Source organism: Phaethon lepturus, unplaced genomic scaffold, assembly GCF_000687285.1.
Source record: "Phaethon lepturus isolate BGI_N335 unplaced genomic scaffold, ASM68728v1 scaffold7359, whole genome shotgun sequence".
Taxonomy (NCBI): Eukaryota; Metazoa; Chordata; class Aves; order Phaethontiformes; family Phaethontidae; genus Phaethon; species Phaethon lepturus.
The window spans coordinates 47788-59711 of NW_010565475.1; the positions used below are offsets into that span (position 1 = coordinate 47788).

The 11924-nt window shown below is 37.1% G+C and overlaps 1 protein-coding gene across 1 annotated transcript in view; it reads right to left on the minus strand.

The window, feature by feature from the left end:
* LOC104627085 overlaps positions 1-11576 on the minus strand; it is a gene marked incomplete at its 3' end in the record, with an annotated part of 31039 nt that extends 19463 nt beyond the window's left edge. Inside the window, exons 1-6 of the mRNA XM_010295189.1 lie at positions 11519-11576; positions 9478-10491; positions 8032-9372; positions 5517-5699; positions 2233-2400; positions 344-445 (exon numbers count right to left, since the gene is read on the minus strand). Coding sequence (XP_010293491.1) covers positions 344-445; positions 2233-2400; positions 5517-5699; positions 8032-9372; positions 9478-10491; positions 11519-11576 — 2866 coding nt within the window. The remainder of the gene's footprint in view (positions 1-343; positions 446-2232; positions 2401-5516; positions 5700-8031; positions 9373-9477; positions 10492-11518) is intronic.
* Positions 11577-11924: the final 348 nt, after the last annotated feature.

Consider the following 11924-nt stretch of genomic DNA (forward strand, 5'->3'; position numbering starts at 1 on the left):
TCTTCCCCTAGTCTGTAGCGTTGCATGGGGTTGTTGTGACCCAAGTGCAGGACCTGGTATCAACAGGCATGGAAGGGCACAGAATCATGGAATCTGATTTACCCACAGGCATACTGGTGCCCTGAGATAGTTTGTCATGAGCAGTTCAAGGACAGAGTATTAAACACCTTACACCCACTAATTATGGAAATTGTTTATGTACATCTATGTAATATAGTATTATAAAGCAGATGTTCTATATTATGTAGATAGTATTATATTATATTATATTATATTACAAAATATTACATTTTTTAAAAAATACATTTCATAGGAGAAGTTAACTAGTACAAACACAACTTACTTGTGTCAACTTCAGTCACAAGGATAGGCTTGGAGAACTGGATCCTGAAACCCCAAGGGTAACTGCCAATTCCTTTAGCAATCTTCACTGTTCTTTCACGAACTGCAAAACAGGAAAAAAGACATCCTTCTTCCTTTACAAGTCAAGTTCAATTTAACGAGCAGCAACCTGTTTTTAAAACTTTTTATCTATAGGCATGGACAGTTACTGATTCTGCAAATGACTGGGATGCTTTTGGTTTCACTGCTAGCTTGTTTGGTGCTGCTCCTCTGCCAGTGTGTACCCCCCTCATACCAGGACTGATCAGATGTCATTCACAGTAGGGCAAAGACAGACAATGAAGTGTACTTTCATCAGCAGTTTAAGTGAAGTGCTTGGACTTTGTAATGATGACATGGACAAGCATTCAGATATTCTACTCTACCAACCGCATTTGGGGAGAGAAAAGTGCTCCTGCTCTTTGTGTCAGATCTCTAAGCTGCAAATCCAAAATACACCCTACATTCTCAAATGACTTTAAATCTGTTTCTTGAAGTTTAATTCTTTTTATATTTTAGAAGGTCTCTCTTTTTTGGGTACTAATTGTTTCTTTTCCTCTTGTCTACCCTCCTGTGCGCTCCTCACTCCTACTGCCTCTCAGTCCTCTAGTCCAGCTACCCACCACACTGGTGTCTCCTGCCACCAGTGGCTGTACCCATGTGAAATGTCTTTCACATCAGCAGAATTAATATGTAGAAGGAGCACCCTCAGTAAAAAGGAAGATCAGGATGTAATTGCTTACTTTCAACTTTTTCTCAGGGTCTAGTATTATTATCATGTCTCAGATGGTCTTGCTCATTAGTAAATATTACACTCATGAAAGCTTCAGTGTAAAGTTGAATTCTCAGAGTGTCTGCTTTTGATCATTTGACTGTCTTATTGTGTGTGTTTAATGGAGGCCAATTTGATAATAATTTATGACAGCTGTTTTGTCTTCAAATTGCGTACTGTTTGGAAGACAGAAATTGCTTTACAGGTTACTTTACTAGCAGGCCAATTGACATTACCTGTCTAAAAGAGTATAGATACTTGAGTATCTATATTAAAGTAGTTATTGACCTACTTTAGCTATCTTGCTGAACTTCTGAGCTCTCCCCTTGAAGAAGAGGCAATCAAAATGGCTCTCCAGAATATTATATATATTTTAAGGGAGGTTTTTCACATCTGGAGATTTATAGAGAACATTTGTTTTCTCTCATATTGTCAATGATTTATGAGCTCCAGCAAAGAACTATCCCCTGGAAAGCTACATGGGTGTTTCAGTTTGTCTTAGTTCTTTGAACTGTATTACTTTTCATTGTAATGTTCCAATGTAAGTTAACACTGGAAAAGCGAAGGAAAACCTCCCACCCCCTGCAAAATTTATTCACTGTATCTGTTTGCATGACAGGGTTTAAACTACAAATAGAACAACCCTTCATACACACAGCAAACTTGATTCTTTTCTTTCTGGATCTACTATATTTGAAAGTTTGATGGAGAACAGATTTTATGACCATTATAATAATTCATGTACATAAATAGCTTTCGATGATTTTGCCATGCTTGAAGAAACCATGAAGTTACACTGCCTCTACCCTTACAATGCAACAAGAGATGATGTTTAATTATCACTTTTTATCAATACCAATTTTGTCAAGTAATTATGATATTTTGCAAGACAGTATCTAAACAAGAACTACTTATTGAATTTTTTTTATAACCTTTTAGCTTCTTGGATTGCTCTTTTTCCTGTCTTCAGCATAAGCATCCAGCATCTTCTCCAAAATGTTGATCCCCTGGAATCCTCAGAGTGCCCAAAATAAATACATTTTCATGATATTTATTACCTGTTGCTTTAGCCAACTTACTTGCCACTGGTCTAGGCCTTTTGCTGAGACATCTAGGACTATTATCTGGAGAAACATCATCTCCTCTGAAAACCCAGGAAGCAGAATGAAAGTTTTCTGTATAAAAACCTCTCTCTTCGTTTTCAGAATGTAGTCCCAGATCTACTGACCGAGCATCCTCTGAATTTACTGCCATGAGGATAAAATAAATGAAAGTAGTGTCAGTAGGGAAAATGCACGAAGAATAACAGAACTCAGCAAGTCAGCATGGAAGAAGTACCACAAGTTTCCTAATGAACTCTCTGTAATGTCTGTACCTCTGCAATTTTGCTGCTGGTTAAGTAGAAGTCTGCAAAGATGTCCAAATATAAGATCACAATATTGGACGCTATTGCATATTGAACTTGAATGTCAAGTGAAGTCTTAATGAAAATGGTCAAAACAGGAGCTGCGCCTCTTTAGAAGAAGTCTGGCTTTAGCCAATTGTTAATCTTTTCTTTGCAGCCCATTTGATTAGGAAGCCAAATAAGTTTTCTAGAAATTTAGTATGAGTTCAGTGCATATACGAAGACAAAAGAGAAGCTGAAAAGTACCTCAGCATGACTCAGGTAATGATGACCACATTTGCTGTTTGCTTAATCTTAGCTCTTCCAGATACATGTATTTATTTTTATTAAAAAGGAGGTGAGGAAAGAATAGTTTTGTTTGTAGATTTTTTTCATATAGAACTTCTGGTTTGCCCTAGGCTGTTGAATATTTGTATGATGTTACATGTGTTATCATGAGGATTTTCAGATTCATATTTTATACTACTTTACATTCAAAATGTCTTGCAAAGAGTCCATTAGGTCAAGCCTTGTCACTCAGATTAACATGGAGATGGAGGAGAGCTCTAATCCTCTGCTAAAGGAAAAAGCAGTAATGTTCAGGCTTACAAGGAGATAGGACATCAGGCAGCTGGGTGTGTGACAGACAGGCTATAAACAACAGTTTGACTGTGGAGAAAAAGGCTATGCAATAGTATGACAACTTCCCAAACAGACAGGGAGCTGGAACTTCAACGCTAAAACTGGATGGTGAGAGGTATATAAAAGTATAGACCACCAAAGACTGCTAATAGCTAGCCTGAAAGAAATGCTTTGGCATAAATTGCCTGAGAGGAAAAAAACCACGTTCCTCTCAGTACAAAATACCTGGTATAATGCAGATAGATTTAATGCAGCTGGAGAAAGGATGTTTGCTTTGCTTATCCTGTGTTTGATGTGGCAATTATGCACAACCATTTCCAGTTTCAAAACAGAAAAGATAAAAACTAACCTTTATTTAGTTTTGTTCAGCAAGTTATTTCCTGAATACATGTAAATGGCAGTCTTTTTTTATTTTGACAGTTGGCTGGACTGTGTCTATGTAGACAAATACTCAACATTCACTGTCTTCTCCCTTACCGCACAGAAAGTATGAGATGGCATGATTAACTGTATAATAAGCTACTAGTAAATAAACAAAAAACTCCAAATAAATAAACACTAGTAGGCTGATATGTTTACAGCACACCTTAGCTTGCTAGCATGAATTTATGAAGTATGAAAAGCTAGACTAGCACCAAGCAATTCAGTACAGCACAGTATTTTGCCAGTTTAATACTGAATTGTTATAACTGTAGTAGAGCTTAAAATGTGACAAATAGGCAAAACCAGTGAAATAAATGATGCCACACTGGCATTATGGAGTTATTGCCAAGACATTGCTTGAATGTCTTTTCACCTCTGCCCTCCTTGAGCTTTCGGCACAGATGTCAAACTGAGCAGTTTATAAGTATCATCACCAAATTGCACTTAGGTTGTTCTCAGCTGCTGTTGTTTTGTTGTTGTTGTTGTTTTTTAATTATCTTCTCTATGAAACCAGCATGTGCCTGTCCTAGTAAAATTTATGGTCCAGCTTTATATTGAAGAGGCAGTGCTGTTGAAATCAGTGAACAGTTTCTTTTGGTGTGTGTATGTCCTGATAAGTTTTTTAAGCTCTGATGCCTTGACATCGTAACTTTCTAATCTCCTTGCCATGGACTTGAATCTGCCTTGGGTTAAAGAATGGAAACTGTTACCAGTAAACAGCATTTTCATCTCCATGTGAAATGTCAGTCAACCCTGCTGCTTTGTTAACAGGCATTAAAAACTTAGGGATTGACTCAGTTATGTGAACGTAGGTGGCTAGTACCATGTTAGATGCCTTAGGGTATCACACTTGGTGTCCAGCTGCTGCTTCAAAAAGGCATGGGGCCATTGTAGGTCACGTATCTCAGAACCCTATTGGCATCCCTGCTGGCAATGGACACCTATGTTTAGGTAGTGAATTGAGGCCCTGCTGATGTAGGACTTAACCTCTTCAGTACAGGGATAGAACATATTTACAGTTTATTTTGTATTGGACCTGCACTACAGTCTTAGAGCTGTCAGTCTTCTATAGGTTTACGTTTAACCTTCTGCAAAAAGAAGGTTATACATCTACAAATAAAACTTCCCTCCCCAAAAGTAAACATTATAGCACAAAATATTCCCAGGGAACTGCACATTTCTTCATCTGTACATCATTCTTACATGTCTAAAATAGCAAAACAAGATTTAAAGGCGGTATGAAGTAAGAAGTACCACATAGATTCTCTCTTAGACTGTGCAATCCTTGCTTGGGGACTCTATGTGCATGAAATGTAAACTCATTAAGCAGTTCATCTTTAAAATGCCTTCCCATGTGATTTAAGCTGATGATTTTGGTACAGGCTAGAGCATATGTTGAGGTGACAGATTTCTTAATGAGACAGTTACAGGACTAGCTGTTTCAGTAACTGGAGGGACAGCAAAGGACAATCTAGGCAACAAGCCTGAAGATAAAAGGTGGAGATGGTGGTTATCTTAGTGAGGCCAGAACAAAACACAGTTCACCATGGCTTTGAAATAAACAAAGTAGACATAAGGATTTTGATTTTTGTTACAACCTCAAAGCTGCTGCCATTAAGTTTGCCATCTGTTTGTCTCTGCCTAGAGCTTGTCTTAACATTAATTGCATATGGACAAAGACGGTACAATCAACTTTTTTTCATTCAGGTTGTTCGCTTGGTTATATGAAGGAGAGAAAATACTAACTACCATAGCGAAGAATAGTTCAAATGAATAAAATATGCTTGCTTATGATAATGACTAAGATAGTGAGTCAGGTTATGAACTGACGATCAATTTCCTTAGCTGAAAACACTATGAGAGTGCCAATCACATGAAGGAGAAAGAATACAATCGTAAGACTAAAGTACTCACTTGATCCCTCAGTGATTGTGCTGTTTATGGAGCTTCCTCCAGTTGAACTGCATTTTTTGCTGTCTTTGAACTGTTTCCGTCTCCTGGCCCACTGGTCTATTGCTTCTTCCTGGGAGCTATCGCTTGCTCTGGTGTCTTTCATCAAAGGTAGCTTTCTCGTTTTATTCATTTCTGATTTCAAGTCTAAATTACAAGCAGATATTGTTTGTGAGGATTGCACAAGACAACGTCAGCAATTATACTTTTTAAAAATTCCACATTTTAAATACAAGAATAACCTAACCAAACTTAGAAATGAAACCAATAAATAATACTGAAAATGGTAACAAAGTATATATTTTAGACTAATTGAGGTATTCATGCAGAGACAAGTATATGTGATTACCTTGTGGTAGTGTTGTCTGTAATTAAATACCTACATAGCCATTTGATTGTCACCATTTTTATGGAGAAACATGTAAATTGCCCATGGATTTTATTTACAAGCACTTGTACATTTCTGAGGTGGTCAGTGTGTAGATATATAAAGTGCTATTTAAACAAAAATCTTGCAAGACACACATGCAGATAAAAGGAGAATATACCTTTCTACTTTATGTTTCTTTCTAGTTAGGGCAGTTGTCATGGTTTAAGCTAAAACAACAATAGGAAAACAAACTTTGTGTTAGATTCCGTTCTGAAAATGCAACTGTACCCACTGGCAAGGGCAGATAATGAGGAAGTGAGCCCAGCCTTAACAGGGTCCCTAGAGAATTGTGTAAGTGGTCTCTTGGCTCAGTAGCCTCTTTCTGGCTTCAGGCAGATCTCCATCGCAGACCTGTGTCACTAAGCCCTTTTTTCAGGGCAGCAGGCTATTGCTGAGAGTCAGGAAACCAATTTCTTGTAGTGCCCTTGTCATGCCCTTTGCATGAGTCCTTGCCCTTCTGATAATAATTGAGTTCCCACAACAACAGCAGACTTCTAGATTGCCTGGACTCCTCTCCCCTTTATAACATTTACATCTGTTTTTCTCCTCTGTTCTACATGCTCTTTGTTGAAAAATGCCCACATGAACTTTGATTCATATTAATGAGTTTTAAAACTTTAAATGCTTATACTTCTTGGGTGTACACATTTACTCATCTAATGTTTGACCTCCACAGCATTGGTAAGAATAACACAGATGGAAAATCAAAATACAACCATAGACCCAAAGAGGGCCAAAGTTACAGACCAGGTGAAGTGATAGGTAAGAGAAAGAACAAGATAATTCTTAGCAAACGTCAAAAGAGAAGAGGAGAGGATAAAATCAAAATGCAAGAAATAGCAACACCTCAATTCTGTGCATTGTGTATAACCACTGAAGTCTACTGTGTGAGAAGTCAAAGTTTTTGAGCATGCAGGCTTCCTTCAGTGTCTTCTTTCACTACCTTGTTCCAAAGATATTTTCATTTCATTAATTCTCTATTTGTTTTAGTATTTTAGATACTGATCTATATAGCAATAGCTACCTATATAGTATATCTATATAGTCTATATAGGCGTTAGGTATTTTTGAAATTTCCATTAGCAGTGCCAAACAAGATAACCTTGGAGGACATACTAGTATTTTCCGCAGATACCATAAACTAGAAAGATTATTAAAAACTTTCTGATGCTTTTTACTAAGATTCTGAAAGACATTGTCCTACGACAAGAAAGTATGTATTTTTCAACAGTAAAAGTCCTAACCTCTTAACCTGCTGGAAACATTCTCTTCTGGGAGATGACAATCTGAGTTATATTTGCATAGAACTTGATTAATATTAAAAAATTAAAATTAAAGTGTTTGGAGTGGTATTTCAAAAACACACACATACATATGTATGTGTACATATTCACAATGTAAAAAGCTCACACTGTGTGTGTGTGTGCTATGTCCCAGTATGGCTTTACATTTTTATGATTCAAAACACTCATTTTAAACAACCGATTATGGATATGGGTAGATGGATTACAGAAGGGAAGACAAGAGATTTTGTAAAAGATTAGCTATCAGAAATAATTTTTTTCATATGCAGTTTTCTTAACTACTAAAAGAGAGAAGAAAAGAAGGTTAAAGGGTCCACTATGGTCATTCCATGACAGGTAAAGGCTCAGCCAGAACTGGGACTGAGATGTGCTTAGAACTGACTAAAGCTCTGAGTTCATGCCACATGGCAACTGCAAAAACACACTTTCTCTTTTGGTGTTTGCTTCTCTCACTAGAAGTATAGGATTGACTGTTTAATGTATGAAACCCACTTCTCAAGCAAAACTGCATTAAAATTTTCTTTTTTTTTTTTTTTTATTTTAAGTTACTTGGATCTGCAAGACAGCTCCCAGGATCCTCAGCACAATAACTGCATATTACAACCAAATGGCCAAGTGTACCAAAATAATCTCTTTGTAAATTTGTATACTTTCATTTTCCAAAAATATATGTCACCAAAGCACTAAACCACATATGCAAAAGGTCCGTAAGCAATATTAACTTCAGAAGGCTTATAACACCCACCTTTCTGACTAATCTGTTTTACTGATGAGGGGGGAATATCTGCATTCTGATGAAAATCTTCTCTTATCTCAATCTTTTTCTCAACTTCATCAGAGCTGGAACGGGCTAACTGAGGTAGTTGGTGTGCTCCAGACTCTCTCTTGAAGCTCTCATCAGTTGACTGTTTACTGCAAAAGTTCTCCAGTCTTTCTTTGATATTTGAATGTTCTGTGAAATTCTCTTTCTTTTCTGCATATGCTGAAGAGGCAGATAATATGGCAGCCTGTGGTAAATCATTATGGCAATCAGATTCATCAAGGGTATTCCCAGGTATGTCTTGTATCTCAGAAAAGCTTTCTGATTCATTACTTATGTCATGCTCCTCAGGATCTAATAGCAAGGATGACAGCAAGGATTTTCCTTGTATACTACACGGAAGTTTAGGCTCTTTCCTTACAGAAGAGATGAAAGAATCAGGTATCAATTTAGTGTCACCTTGGATGAGTCTTTGTTCTAGTTCTCCAGTTATCACAGTCATTACTGACCCTCTCCTTTTCTTTGTTACCTCAGGCTCTGCAAGGGGTGGGTGAACATTTTGCTGTAAAGCTGAAAGTTGGTTTGGGGTGTTTTCTGTAGATGTGCAATTGGTACTTCCCTTGTCATTAGTAAGTTCACATGAAGGGCTTCTAGAATGTGGAGAGAGCTGTACCATCCGAGCTTTGCTCTGCAATTCAATGTGCTTTTCTAGATGGTTGTACTCTGCTGTCTCTTCATCTAAAGCATGTTCACTAGACTCGGAGTATTCCTCCCAGATGGCTAGGTTTCTCAGAGGTTCCTCAAGCCCATTTTCTTTTTTCTCATTTATAGTACTACTGGAATGAAGACTCTCCACTAATGTTTCTTCTGTTTCTTCATCTTGCCCCACATAGTCTTTCAGTAAACAAGTGTTATCTAGACTTTCTTCAGTCTCAGATGGATAAATGGTAATATTATGATCAAATGATGTGAAAGCATACTGATACGAAGACTTAAGATCTCTCAAAGGTTTCAATGAGGAGGTCAAGTCAGGACACTTACAAAGTTCTGTATAGCTGGTATGAACATGTGAATTCCTGTTATAGACACCTCCTGCTTTGGTCTCCTTATGCAATACTTTTAAGGATGGCAATGAATAAAAGCCAGAATCCCTTCCAGGGTGAACTGGTGATGGTATATCAAGGGTAGTATCTGGGAAAGACTTTCTTCTTGCTGGTTTTTGCCCCGTGTCTCTGCATTTGTCACAGTTATTTCTTCCTTGGCCTACTACATTGTTCTTACTGATATGCTCCTTCACAGCATTTGGGTTATTCAAAGCATTACTAGCTATGAGATGACTTGTATTATTTATTTTTGAGAAAAGTATTTTATATTTTGAAAAATCTTCCTTTTCATTGGTGTGGTCTTCATAGTCTTTTTTGTTATGTTTACAGAAATAATTTTCTTCCCCCCAAATTCCCAAGGCTGTAGATTCCTTTCTGTTATCAACAGGGTACGGAGATACCCCCTCTGCAATTGTATCCAATTGCATTTTGTCACAGTCAGCAAATTCTTTAGGTGGAGGGAGAAGTGTACATCCATCTGTGAGTGTATAGTCTACTTTTTCATGAAAGCTAAAAGATGACTCACAATCTGTATTGCAAGGTGCCTCTGTTACAGAATAATCTGTTTCACTCCAATATGTATCTTCATATTCCCTATTGGAGGTTTTGCTTTGTGCCTGTTCACCAGGTTTGATATTAACCTTTAGATTTTTCTTTCTGCTGGTATATTCCACTTTAATTTCTTTTGTGTCAATGTTCATTTTCAGGGATGCATTTTTGTTGATGGCAGTTTGAATTTTATGTTTAGAGGATCCCTTATATTTCCTATTGTGTTCTGCTGAATGGCCAGTTGAAGGACACTGGCACTTTGAACATTTTGAACACTGGCTTTTCTGGTACTGTCTTTCATGACAATGTTTATTGTTCTTTAAACTTCTTTTTTCAGCTACAAGACTTGTTCCAGAATCAAACAAAGAAACATTCTTAATTTCCACTTTCACATTAAAAGAGCCATATTTTACTTCTGCAGTAATTTTTCCAGTAGCCAAACTAATGGACTCTGCAGAGTCTGGTTTGCCCCACAGGGTAATTTTTCCTATGGATGAGCCCTCAGATTCACCAAAAGTTACTGTAGCCAGGATTTCATCTTGCTTAGGAGAGAACATTTGAGGAGCATAGTTCTTTTCCTTCTTTCCTTCTTTTTCACTGTCTGATACGTTATCCAGCTCTCTATCTTCAGATGCATCTGAGCTACTCTGATTCTTGTTTTCATTATCTTTTCCATCTTCTTCAGTACCCTTTGCATCCAGTGGCTCAGAGAAGTGAGCCAGAGCCTCGGCTGCTTTATTTTCAAGGCTTCCTACATTTTGCTGGCATTTACAAATGGGTGACAACTGTTCATCTAATTTAAGGTAAAAAAAAGAAAAAACATTTTTCCCAGTATTTGGTAAGCAATATCACAAATGTATGATTAGCTTTAAGACATTTTTAATAGCAAACCCCTATCTTATCTTTAAGGTGTACTGTATTATCCACAACGTTATTTTTTTAATTTCACTATTAACTTCTTTGTCTTAATTATCTGATAAGTATTGTGAAGTCAGATAAACAGGATAGGCTATGTTAACTCACTCTAGTTGGAGGAAATTAATATATTAACACCTTTTTTTTCTCAGAAAGTTTTACAGTTGTTAGGTGATAAGCTGTTCTATTTGCATATAGAAAGATCTACCCTTTTTACTTCCATTGCTCCTCTCAGTATTTACTTTGTTCCTGTGAACACACTAGGGCAATCAATATCCCATTCCATGTTTGCAGTTTGGGGTAAATTACGTGGAACTTGCCTTTTATAATCCTTTTACAGATGGGCAAACAAAGGGATTAATGAATATTGTCACAATCACACAGCAAATCAGTAGCACATTACAAGGAGATGTGAGCCACAGCTCCCTGTTTGAAGCAGAAGAAAATACTGTTTCCTGGCGGGAGCCTTACTAGGCTAGATTTCATGGCATTCATACAATTATAGAAAATTCTTGGGCTTTTTTAATTGCTTGGGCTTTTTTTAGAATAGGTCATGTGTATTAGAGGATAACAGTTTACAGTGACATCTACCTAAGTAGGATTAGAACAAGCTGTTAAACTTAGACAACACTGAGAAATTTACAGCAAGAATGCTAAAAATTTGAGGCAATTAAACATCAATATCTTTGGAAAAACTTTGCCAGAAATAGCAGGTAGGATAGCAGCTCAACTAAAAACTAGACTCATCAAGACTTTACATGTAGGTACCCACACTTGAGTGTAAATATTTACAATTTAGGAAACAGCTTTGGGCACAAAGATGGATTACTGTCTTGAGTAAATGGTGAATAACCACCTACGATTCTGATGTTTTTAATTCAAATTAAACATTTCTGTAAACTTACCTTCTCTGGAATCAGAGCTCTTTCTGCTCTTGCAGCTCTTTCTTCTTTTTCTACTCATTTCTAAGAACTGAGGGCATCTGTGTTCTACTCTTCTGTGCGGGAGGGAAAACGGATAATGAGAAAGTTTGCCTAGAATAATTTTACTCTCTAACTCTCTCAGGCACTCTAACTTGGTTTCTCTTGTGTAAGAACTGACTGATTATAATGAAAATAGAAAAGTGCTAGAGCAGGTCCCAATGCACCTATTTGTGTCTTGCACAAGATACCTTGCAACCTAGTGTCTTGATTATTTGGGACCAAATTTTCAAAGGCTTCCAAATAACAGCTTAAAATCAAGGTCTGATGATGTCAGCTATGGGGTCTGAAACAATACTCTTTGAAGTCTGTGGGAGATTTGGGCAGTTGG